The 13,120-nt window shown below is 40.2% G+C and overlaps 1 protein-coding gene across 1 annotated transcript in view; it reads right to left on the minus strand.

Moving 5' to 3' along the window:
* Positions 1 to 5,356, minus strand: part of c4b (complement 4B (Chido blood group)) — a 73,232-nt gene extending 67,876 nt beyond the window's left edge. Inside the window, exons 1-3 of the mRNA XM_056234472.1 lie at positions 5,226 to 5,356; positions 4,004 to 4,190; positions 3,597 to 3,768 (exon numbers count right to left, since the gene is read on the minus strand). Coding sequence (XP_056090447.1) covers positions 3,597 to 3,768; positions 4,004 to 4,190; positions 5,226 to 5,302 — 436 coding nt within the window. The 5' untranslated portion in view covers positions 5,303 to 5,356. The remainder of the gene's footprint in view (positions 1 to 3,596; positions 3,769 to 4,003; positions 4,191 to 5,225) is intronic.
* Between the last annotated feature and the right edge of the window lie 7,764 nt (positions 5,357 to 13,120).

Consider the following 13,120-nt stretch of genomic DNA (forward strand, 5'->3'; position numbering starts at 1 on the left):
AAAGAAGACACACAGGCGTAACTGAGGTGTGACAATGTGGCACTGCGACTCGTTCCCTTCTCGGGAACCAGGTTACATAATACGTAACTTGGACATTCTCCTTTAAAGTGGAACTTCAACATTGTGTCATGGTGTTGCCGCTATGGGACCTTCAATACCAATGTCACCATGCTGAAAGTAACACAGCTAGTCCACAAGACTGTGTATAAGTACAGATGATTGTTTAGCGTAGACTGGACTTGGGTCAATCCTGAAGCATTCGAGATCCTTGGGTTGAATCTGCGTCTATACTGTAGAACCTAATGAATGTGTGAGAAAAGTAACAATCTGCCGCAAATTGCGACCACCAAAGCATAACAGGAGTTGAGAGGATCTACGCCACTGGGCTGAGCGGTGACATAGATTCATAGATTCATAGATCAACATAGATTCTCAAGGCATGGACCGGACATAACTGCTAGAGGTTTTCTTGCTCCTGCATCTCATGAGGCAAAGGAATTAAATGTCTCATGTGCAGTAGACCCAATGCAATAATGTTGACTGCTACCGCCATGACACCAAACAACCTTTGAATCTATAAAACTGAAAGCTCCTGGTCTAGCATTCTTGCCTCTATGGTTAGGATAGAATCCACACATGTAGGAGACAGACGTGCCTGCATTGTCGTCGAATCCCAAATTACACTCAGAAAAGTGGTTCTCTGTTTGGGAGAAAGTACACTCTTCTTAAAGTCAACACAATATATAACACTGTTTTAGTGGTTTTTAGATATTTGAATCCAAAAATCTTGCCTTTAAATATGTGGAAAACCAGAAGTCTTTCACAAAAAGTCTCATTTTAATGTTGATAAGGTGGATACTAACTGTCATCCAAATTTTATGTTTTGCATAAACATTTTGTCACGGTTCATGAATTCACTGACTCTTTCTCTCTCCCTGTGTGTGTGTGGGTGTGGCCGCTGATTACCACTGATCTGATCATCAGCTGCAGCTGCAACTGACCAGTCTTGTCTATTTATAGTCATTGTATTCCGGCTTGTGTTTGTCAGATCGTTTGGAGTTCCCAGGGGTTTGTGTCATGCTCCTGGCTGTCTTTGTGTCATGCTTCTGGCTGTCTTTGTGTTCCCTGAGTTACGTGTCTGGATTATGGATTGTGTCTTCCTGATCGCTCTTTCTTCTTTCATGGAGGATTGGGTTGCCCATTAGTGTCCCTGCACTGCAGAGAGAGACTGTTTCCGGGCACCTCTATCTGCCCCTAGGCGTCTCCTCTTACTTTGTTCCTGAATAAACTTTATTGTTTGAAAACTCGCTACTGAATCCTCTGTCATTTGTTACCTGATAGAGCGATCTGACCACTAATGGATAAAGCGAGTGCATCAGATTTGAGAGAGTCTCTCTCTAACAACAAAGCTCGTATGCATTATCAAGAGGAACAGATGGCTGCTACGGGTTGCGCGGTGCAAGCCTTGCTAACGCAGGTGTCCGAGCTCACCAATCAACTCCAACAACTGAGAATGCCCACTGTGCCACCCCCGCCACCTGTTCCCCCCATTCCATCGAACAGTAGCCGTCTGCATGAGCCGCGTGCAGTTTGTGCTACCCACTCCGGAAGTGTACTCTGGTGAGCCGAACTTCTGCAGAGCATTTCTAACCAAGTGTTCATTGTTCTTCTCTCTTCAGCCCCTGACATTTGCTACAAAACAGTCTACGGTGGCCTTAGTGACGACGTTCAGTGGGGAACGGCATGTGGGAGAATCAACATCAGTGCTGTTCCTCGTTCCAAGCACTCTCCGAGGAGATGAAGCAGGTCTTTGATCGGAACCTTAGGATTAACTGCCCGGTAAAAGATCAAGCCAGGTAGTAGGACTGAGGCTAATATCGGGAGGACCCTCCGTGGAAAAATCCTCATCTTCTACTCTCCTCCCTTTAAGACTGCAATGGGCAACTTGCTTTCACCACTGCCAGGCCTCGCTGGATTCAGGGCCCGAAGGAAACTTCATGGACATGGCTCTAGCTCAGAAACTTCAGATTCCTATCATTCTCCTCACTAACAGGATTTCCATCAATGCACTTAATGTTCAAGAACTTCCAGACATTTCACTCACCACCGATCTCATTACCCTCATCACGTCAGGGAACCACACGGAGGAGCTGTCGTTCATGCTTATGGACTCTACGCTGGTTCCTATCGCCACAGTTCCATTTCAGCTTGGAGTACTCAGTGCTATGCCTCCTGTCTTGTGTCTGCCTGTTCGTCAGTGTCTTGTTCTGTGTTGCAGGATGAGTCGGTGAATTTGTCAAACTTGCCTGAGGAGTACCTCGACCTGAAGGAAGTGTTCAGTAAGTCCTGGGCTGCTTCTCTTCCTCCACATCGTCCCCATGACTGTGGTATAGATCTACTACCAGGTACGTCTCCACCTAAGGGCAATTTATACTCGCCTTCTGCTCCAGAAAGAGAGGCCATGGAGAAATACATTTCTGTTTCTCTAGCTGCCGGATTCATTCATCCTTCCTCTTCTTGAGTGGGGGTTCTTTTTTGTGGGGAAGAAGGATGGTTCTCTGCGACCGTGTATTGATTACAGATGGGCCGAACAATATCACGGTAAAGAAAACTTGTCCTTTGCCATTGCTGTCTTCAGCCTTCGAGCGGTTGCAGGGAGCATCCATCTTCACAAAACTGGACTTGCACAATGCATATCATTTGGTTCGCTTTGGTTCGCATAAGGGACAGGGATGAGTGGAAAACCGCTTTTAATAACCCCAGGAGGCATTTTTTATATTTGGTCATGCCTTTTGGTCTGTCTAACTCCCCTACGGTTTTCCAGGCACTCGTCAATGACATGCTGAAAGATATGGTAGATCAGTTCATATATGTCTACCTGGATGACATATTGATATTTTCCTCTTCCCTTCAGGAACATGTTCAGCATGTCAGACGAGTGCTCCAGAGGCTGCTAGAGAATGGGCATTTTGTCAAGGTGGAGAAATGCGCTTTTCATGCACAGTCTGTTTACGGATTGTGTCTTCCTGATCGCTCTTCCTTCTTCCACGGGGATCGGGTTGCCCATTCACGTCCCTGCGCTGCCGAGAGAGACTGTTTCCGGGGACCTCTATTTCATCTGACCCTCGGCGTCTACTCTTACTTTGTTCCTAAATATACTTTATTGTTTGCACACTCACTACTGAATCCTCTGTCATTTGTTACACGACACATTTGTAAGATCTTCTGGTAACGTTTCCTTTTACAGTCTTGTTACCCATGTACTTACTATGTACTTATTATAGCAATTATAATTACTGGGTAATAACTAGGTACTAACCTTAACCTACCCCTAAACCTACCCCTAACCCATGTACTAACCTTATATTAGCCAGTACTTTCTAGGTAAGTACACTGTAAGTACACGTAAGTATACTGTACTGTAAAAGGAAGCGTTACTGTTCTTCTTTGTTACCAAAGCTTACCATCAGCTTTTGTTTATAATTTTTGCATGTTTAGACTTAGGCAACTGGATCTTAGTTGCCATTTTGGTACAGCTATATTAGACTTTTCTGACGTTTGGCTCATTAGTAAGGCAAACAATGTGTTTATTGTACCTTTCTGTGTGGGGTTGTAAATGGGTTGGTCAGTCTGAATAAAGATGTAGCCACTGTGTTTGGAGACCAGGACGCGAGTCTGCCATTTCTGACCATCAACTTCACATGCCAGGTTGAGATAAGGAGGCTCTCCACTGATCGATTTCAGGTTTGAAACTTCATTTGCAAATATCTTGAAAAGGAAAAACAGAATTGAGCCTCAAACACAGCAACTTTTTTCAAATGACAGAACTGTGTGTTGATGCTTTTATGATTATTTTTGTTGCACATATTATTCCATAATTTTAACATTGTTTCATATCTAACTAATTATTTTGAATATGTATACTTAAACATATCCTGCTAAAATAACCTTTTAGTATTAGTCTGAAATTACATTCAAATCATTTATATATTTATTTCTTTACCTCAAGCTTCACTGCCTCAAACTGTCCTTTTTTGCTGATTGTTTTGGTCTCCTGTGTGGACATGGGAATACGCATCTCCGTTTCTAACTGACAGGACACAGGTTTTCCAAGCAATGCCTCCCCCACCTGAATCCATATGGGTTCTTTCACACCAACATGAAAGACACTCGGAGCAGTGATTAGGAATCTGATACACACAAACCAAGAGAATTTCCATGACAACTTATTAAAAAATATTGATAAAAATGGCAACGGCTTTCATATACAATATCTCTTCAGTAATATGATAATAAAGTCAAACTAAGTAATCAACAAGAACATAAGTAAAGAATGAAAAGTTGAGCTATAGACCCAATGCGAATTTGCAGTGGATTGTGAACTACACTTTTTGAAAATCCAATAACAACTAAATTTGTGAACCAGCATATGGAAACTGAACATCAAGTGCATCCTCATCTTGACATTGTGCTTTTTCAAAACTATTGTCATTTGTTATTATGGTTGTGACCATTATTACATTAAAGTCAACTCCCACTAAATTGCATTACGTACAACAGTAGCCTAAATAAAACACTGCTTAAGTACCTGGTGGCCAAAAGTGATATCCGGCCTATATTTTGCCGTCTTCACACTTTATTCAAATATTATTAAAAATGTGTTAAAGAGTTTGTAAGCATATTGCATTGTTGTGCTTAGAGTAAATTTTTTATTTGTGATAATGCAATAAAACATGCCAAATTATGTAGACATAATATTTGGCCAGGCTGTCACAAATCATTTTGTACAAAACCAACAAAATATTAATAACTGATTATATTGTAGTCAATGTATGATTTTTGCCTGTGAGCTTTTTGTTATTCTATGCATTTTTTTACGTAATATATATATATAAATATATATTGTTCTTCCCTCATATTTAAAATATTTTTAAAAACATAAAACATTTTCATTTTATGTTGATGGTTTAATTGAGCTTGTAGGGTCACGTCCGGACATCGCTTTTGGCCACCACTGTATATTGCTATTGGTCAACATCATCATCATTATTATTATTATTAATAGTAGAAGTAAGCCACACAGCTTATATGTCATCAGCTTAAAGGAACAGATACCGTTTTGTTTCATTATTATTATTAAAATGATTCTACCACCACCAATAATAATAATAATTATACTACTAATAACAACAAAATAATATTTGTATCTACTGTATAATACTTACCTCTTATTGTTATCTCCCTGAACTGCACAATTCATGCACAGCAGCAGATAGAGAAGAGGACGCATGTGCACCTCCATGGTGAATGTGAGTCCTGTGTGAGCAGCAGAAGATTCCAAACAGATTTTGGTCTCTCAGCTCTGCTATGCAGATGTTGCACAATAGCAACTGAATGAATGTTATTATGGGGATTAAGGGGTCTATCAGAGTTCTGTCATTGCACAACCAGGATATGTGCTCTCTCATTGGACACATTTAAAGTGCCTTCTCCAAAGTCATGTGATTTATAAGAATTTCAAGACAAAAATCAATGATTTGATGTGCTTTGGCACAATTCTATTCGGGTAATTTTGAAAATGTATTATAGAGTCACTATTATCTAGGTCTGTAGTCTTTCATTAGATATTACTGAAACATTGTCTAAAAATCTAGTTATTTAAAAGAAATTCAATTCAGTTTATTTCCAGAGAAAGGTTTAGGATTTTATTTTTTATTTAAATACTGTATTTTTTATTTAAATACTGTTCATATTTCAGTATTATTTAAATGTAATGATAAAATAACAAAAACCAGTCCAAAAATTCCAAAGGTCTTTAAGCAAAAAACTCTAGAGGATAATGTCAATAAAACAAAGAAAGGTATATTCCAAAAGCAAAAGATAATACAATGTTCCAGTGTTTTAAACACTTAAATATGCATCATTGATTTGATGTGCTTTGCCTCAATTCTATTTGGATAAGTGGTAATTTTGAAAATGTATTATAGTCACTGTTATCTAGGTCCGTAGTCTTTTGTTCGATATTACTGAAACATTGTCTAAACATCAAGTTATTTAAAATAAATTCAATTCAGTTTTTTTCCAGAGAAAGGTTTAGGATTTAATTAAAACAAAGAAAAGTTGACAAAATGAAGAGTTAAAAAAAACATTACATGCAACTTTTTAGAACTAAAGGTCAGACGTTCTTGCTTCATTTGAAGCACACAATGTTCTTTGGAACATTATCAAATTATGCTGGATAACATGATCATCGGCTCTTTGGTAAATTTGCGGAGTCGATGCAGAACTGTTTTGGAAAAGAATCATTTGCAATAAAATGGCTATTAAATACAGGCATGCCAATTCATACAACAGTGTAGAAACAAAAACTGCTTATATTTAATATCTTATATACAACATTTTCTAATCAAACATATTTCAGTATTATTAACATAAGATAATGTTACAGAATACTGTACATTATCCGTCAACTTTGGAAATATTACACTTTTTTTTAAAAAGAAGTTCATGCTCACCAATATTTATTTAATCAAAATACCATAAAACATTACAATTTAAAATACTTGTTTTCCATTTTAAGAAATTTAAAAACGCAATTTATTCCTGTAATGGTAAAACTGAATTTCCAGCAGCATTAATCCAGTCTTCAGTGCCACATGATCCTTCAGAAATCAAATTTGCTGCTCAAGAAACACTTAACATTTTTATGGAAACAATGGTACCATTTAAACATTTGTGGTATGATAAAAAAAGAAAAACAAAGAAATTAATTTTATTCATTGGATGCATTCAATTGATCAGATGTGACAGTGAAGACATTTAAAATGTTACAAAAGATTTCCATTTAATAAATATAATATACATTTCATAAATACAAATAAATGAAGCCAGTGAACTTTCTATTCATCAATGTCAGAATTGAGAATTGACCTCAGGTCTCTGTCTTGAGAGTCAGAGGGCCCTATTTTAATGATCTAAAACGCAAGTGTCAAGCGCACAGGGCAAGTAACTTTGTGGGCGGGTCTTGGGCGCTGTTGCTATTTTCCCGGCGGGATAAATGACTCTTGCGCCAGGCGCAAATCTAAAAGGGGTTGGTCTGAAGTAGCTTCATTATTCATAGGTGTGGTTTGGGCGTAACATGAAATAAACCAATCAGAGCGTCATCTCACATTCCCTTTAAGAGCAGGCGCGCTTGTTCTAAGGCGGATTCCTATTATAACGGCGGATTTGCCAGGCGTGCGCCAGGAGCGGTTCACAGCCGAGGAGAGCAACGTTCTCGTCAGGGCCGTAAAACACAGAGAAGTGACATTGGGGATGGAGAAACCCACCCAAATTAACTTCTGTTAAACAGGCGTATGATAATTTGAGTAAATGTGTAAGCTACATGTATGCTTTTATAATAAATTGTCTATCTATCTATCTATCTATCTATCTATCTATCTATCTATCTATCTATCTATCTATCTATCTATCTATCTATCTATCTATCTATCGTAATAATGTATGATTTGCAAAAATAAAAACTGCTGCTTAGATGAGAGAATCAAAGTGTATGCGCATTGTGCACACGCTACATTGATTATGGCCAAGCATGCGCCCTTAAAATAGCATAATGAACAACGCGCAACGCGCCACTGACTTTAGACTAGTTTTTTTCTGGTCAGTGGCGCAATTGTTTTATGGAACAGCAAAATAGCAAAAGGGATTGTTTGCGCCGGAACACACCTCCTTTTTTTGCTCTGAACCGCCCAGGGAGCGCAAGTTCATTTCCTAGTTTAGCGACGTGCTTCTGTGGAGGGAAAATCGCGCTTTGTGCGGTGGCAAAATAGGAATGATACATGCGTCGGTGTACAAAGTCAATTGCGCTGGGTGCAAGATAGGGCCCAGACTCTCAATCCTTGAGCTGGAGAAACCCATTAGTAAAACACACTGTAAAAGTAAAAGTAAAAGCTCAAGACGCAAAAATCCACAGCTGGAGAAAAAAACAGCAAAATGTAATGATAAAATAACAAAAACCAGTCCAAAAATTCCAAAGGTCTTTAAGCTAAAAACTCCAGAGGAAAATGTCAATAAAACAGAGAAAGATATATTCCAAAAGCAAGAGATAATAAAATGTTGCAGTGTTTTAAACACTTAAATAGGCACACAACTGAACGAGACATATGTGAACATAACACTAATTACAAGTTAAAGATAAGCTGGTCATGTCATGACAGCCCCATGAAGACCTCTAGAGGCCAAACACAAGCAAAATACTGGCAATAAAATAATCCTGCAAGAAGTATCACCATTTCCACAAAAATTTTAAACAGCACAGCTGTTTTCAACATTGATAATAATAAAAAGAAGAAATGTTTCTTGAGCAGCAAATCAGTATAGAATGATTTCTGAAGGATCATGTGACATTGAAGATTGGGGAAATTATGTCAGCTTTGTCATCACAGGAATAAATCTGCCTTGCTGAATAAATGCAGCCTTGTTAAGCATAAGAGATTTATTTAAAAAAAACATTAAAACATTTTTTTTTTTTTTCTGACAAGGAACACGCTTCACAGCCACTAAAAAGTATGTTCTATATGAAAATGTGTAGTATGATGGAAATCTGGACTTATGACATCCCTCATGTTTTCACTGTCACGATGTGAGTTGCGTCACTTCACTGCCATTCACAAATCCTCTCCCATGGACTCATGGGATATTAAACCCAGATAGCATGTAATCATTTAAATAATGTTGATGCGTTAATGCTAATTGCATTGAATTAACGTTACAAAGTGATGTTGCTTTAGTATCTTACACCCTCAATGTTGAAGCGATGTTGAGATTTCAACCCATAATCAACAGTAATAGTATTGATTCAACATTACAAAGTGATATTTTATCAACATCACTTTTGCACCCTCAGTTAATGTTGACATTTTTTTTTTTTTTTTACCACAAATCAATGGTAATACACCAATAAAATCCAATTAGTAAACCTTACTTAAAAAAGCATGCAAACCGATTGCCTTGAAAAAACCGAGTAAAGTGAAATAGGAATAGTATACTAACAAGTGCATGTCTAGTAGTGTACACTTACAAGAGAGATTCAGTAACTTAAAACTAGTTTGTATAGTATACTTGATCATTTACTTCAGATGTACTCATTTATGCTAGTTGTGTTAACTCTAATGTTTTCTGCATTACAACTTGGAATTACTGAGTTTAATTTACTTCAAAAGCAATCCAGTTTACTTGCAAACCAATTGCCTTAAAAAGAGCAAGCACGCTTTATTACAATAACTTAAGTGCTATCAATCATCTATTATAAATCATTGAGAATAGTTTCACAATTTTACAAAGATAACATTTACAACTGGACAAATAAATTTAAGGCAATGATGTTCAAAGGTACATTTAGTGTATTTGTTTTCTTAACAAATGACACAAGGTCCACACAAGTTTGCATAGGGGTATACAATTTATGTAAACAGTCACTTACTTTAGGTTTTTTAAAACAAAAAAATGGAAACACTTTATAATAAGGTTCATTAGAGGGTTCATTAACATTAGTTAGTGTATTAACTAACATGAACTAACAATGAGCAATACATTTGCTATTGTATTAATTAATCTTTGTTAATAGAAATTCAGCTGTTCATTGTTTATTCATATTAGTTCACATGTTGAAATTAATATGAACTAAGATTAATAAATGCTGTAGAAGTATTGTTAATTCTTAGTTCATGTTAACTAATGTCGTTATTTGGGGGTTTTTTTGCGCATAAAAAGTATTCTCGTCGCTTCATAATATTAAGGTTGAACTACTGTAGTCACATGGACTATTTTAACAATGTTTTTACTACCTTTCTGGGCCTTTAAGGTTGAAATGATGTTGCGGTCAATGGAGGGACAGAAAGCTCTCAGATTTCATCAGAAATATCTTTATTTGTGTTCTGAAGATGAACGAAAGTCTTACGGGTTTGGAATGGCATGAGGGTGAGTAATTACTCACAGAATTGTTTTTGGGTGAACTAACCCTTTAACTTGCTCATGAACTAATTGGCGGACAATTTTAAACAAGTGGCTAGTTTCCCTTTTATTTTTCTATCAACTAATCTAATTCCACTGTCATAAACAAATGTAATCTAATGCCAAACATCATTATTCTTGCACATTTGATTACTCAAAAGGAGATTTTTCAGAGATTGCAGTTTTGGTGGGAGTTTGTTCCGTCTCAAACCAATTTGTCAATTTCTGAATGAAGTTAAAAATGTTTTTCATGTCTTTTGCGTAATCCAAATTTAAAGCATAAGACAGACCAAAATAGATGCAAATTGCCTGAGGCAGGTTCTGCAGATTATCCATTCTTCTTCTTCGGCGGTCACTCGAGACGAGTATGACTGTCCTCTCGTCGGGTCACCTTATTTGTGGATCCTCAGGTGGCTGTAAAGGCCGATCTGTGATCCACAGATTCTGCTGCAATGTTGGCATTGGAAGGTTGAGGTGTTGTGTAGTGGTGGAGCCTTTCTGCGGCATGGCGGAGTTCTGTTTCATGGTGTGCTGCACCTTTGAGCACTGCCTTTCTCCAGTAGTCCCTGTTAAACGCTAGATTCTCCCAGTCACCAGGCGTGATGTTAAACTTTTCCAGCCTGGTCTTAATATTGTCCTTAAAACGTTTCTTTGGCCCCAGGGGCCCGCTGTCCTTCCTTTAGCTGGGAGTACAGGATCTACTTTGGGAGACGGTTGTTGGGCATGCGGATGACATGTCCTGTCCATCGGAGTTGGTGCTGCATTATGGTCGTAGTGATGCTGGGTATATTCGTTTCTTCCAGAATACTGGAGTTTGTATGTTTGTCTTCCCAGTTGATCCTCAAGATTTTCCTTAAGGCTCTTTGATGGAATAGTTCCAGTGCTCTCAAATGTCTGCTGTAGGTTGTCCAGGAATCCACTCCATACAGCAGAGTTGGGAGAATCACAGCTCTGTAAACCAGGACCTTGGTTTTAGCCCTCAGGTCTCGGTCATCAAAAACTTTGGCATAGGCTCCGCTGGCACAGCTCAGGCGATGTTTAACTTCACAGTCTATATCAGCTTTGGAGGAGAGAATGCTGCCAAAGTAGGTGAAGTGGTCCACGTTTTCCAGAGTGGTGTTATCCACTTTGATAATGGGCTGTTGTGATAGCTGGTTAGCTGGTGGTTGATACAGAACCTGAGTTTTCTTGATGTTTAAGGCCAAACCCAGGGCTCTGTATGTCTTGGCAAAGGCATTTAGAATGCCCTGGAGGTCTTTAGGGGAGTGTGCTGCAATGGTGTTATCATCGGCGTATTGCAGCTCCATGATGGTGGTATTCCTGACTTTACTCTTGGCTTTAAACTTGTTGAGGTTGAAGAGCCTGCCGTCAGTCCTGTAAAGGATTGGGATCGTATGAGCCAGTCATCGAGATAGTTTAGGATGCGAACGCCCTGTTCTCTCATGGGAACAAGGGCCCCCTCCGTGACTTTCATGAAGACACGGGGGGACACAGACAGCGTGAAGGGTAGGACTTTGTACTGATATGCTCGACCCTCGAACGCAAATCGCAGAAACGGCCTGTGTCGAGGAAGAATCAAGACATGAAAGTACGCGTCCTTCAGGCCGATCGCTGCAAACCAATCTTGGGGACGGAAGATTGGTCGTAACCCACCACCTTTCTTGGGTACAATGAAGTAGGAACTGTAGTGCCCTGACCTCATATCGGCTGGAGGGACCGGTTCTATCGCGTCCTTCGCCAGTAGGACTGCGATTTCCACACTCAAGACATGGGCATCGGCTGCTCTCACTGCAGTGGAGTGGATGCCCCGAAACTTGGGGGACGCCGGGCGAACTGAATCGCATAGCCGAGCCTGATGTTCCGAATGAGCCAGCGAGACGGACTGGGGAGCGCTAACAAGGCTCGCAGAGACCGTACAAACGGGACCAAAGGGACCGTAGTGACCCGGGGTGGGGCAGCAGGGTGGAACACAGGGAACACAGGGCCGTCCACGTCCCTGTGAGCTCCTCATGCACCTCCGGGAAGAAAGGTACTGGGGTGGGTTGCTGAGAACCAGCGCACACCATCCCGAGATACCAATCGTCCAGCCTCGAGGGCTCGGGACACGGTGGAGGATTCCACTCGAGCCCGATCCTGTTGGCGGCCCGGGAAAGCATGGCCATCATCTCTTGGTCCGACTCGGGCACCGCTGGCACACCTGAAGGAGACAGCGGCTCCGAGCCGTCATCCGCGGATAAGTCTGACCCACCCTCCGATGCAGCGATCGACATCTGATCGTCGCGGGGAGCACCAAATGAAATGACTGGTACCTCGAGGATGGTCCAGCACGTTCCACTGGTAACTCAACTGGCTGTGGAGCATGAGAGGTTTTTTTGTTTGTTTTATTTTATTAATAAAAAGCCCATTTCTTTCCTGTGATTAAGTCCTCGCTTCCCCTTAAACACCCAAAACTGACAGATAAGGAACGTCTAGATTACTAATGTATCCCAGGAACGGAGACGTTACGCCCCGTCACCACAATCCCTGTGCAACTGCTGACCGGCCAGGACACCGTCTCGGCTCCTCAGCAAAAACTTGAATGAGTGACTGGCAAGGGGGTAATCTAAAGTCTCCCTGGGGGCCGCCATTGGCTAGCAAGCCTTCACCTGCTGTTAGCATTCCATTGACTCCCATTCATTTTGGCGTCACTTTGACAGCGAATAACTTTACATCTGAGGCGTTTAAAGACTCCATTTGTCCATTATTTATTTCTAAAGAAACACGACAATGTATAAAAGGCTCCATTACCTTGTATCTTACGTTATGGCCCCGTAGAAGCAGTTTTTGTAAAAAAAAAAAGGCTAACGATTGCGTCATAACACATGACTCTCTGTCGCACACTAGAGAAATTACCGTATAGACAGGAGGAGAAGCTCACGGACAATCGGGGGGACGTGGAGGCATAAAGTCAAGGGAGAAGCCCATTTACAGTCATAAAGTTGCTCCCGCTGCTAGCTCATGGACAGCTCCTACTCTCACTCTCCGTCTCTGCAAGAGTCAGAAGGGAATGATTCAGATTCCTCTTGGCACAGCTACTAGAAGATGTACAACTGTCAGACAGGTTGCTCAC

The sequence above is a fragment of the Rhinichthys klamathensis genome, unplaced genomic scaffold (genome assembly GCF_029890125.1).
Source record: "Rhinichthys klamathensis goyatoka isolate OS25496 unplaced genomic scaffold, OSU_Roscu_1.1 h1tg000395l_1, whole genome shotgun sequence".
Classification (NCBI taxonomy): Eukaryota; Metazoa; Chordata; class Actinopteri; order Cypriniformes; family Leuciscidae; genus Rhinichthys; species Rhinichthys klamathensis.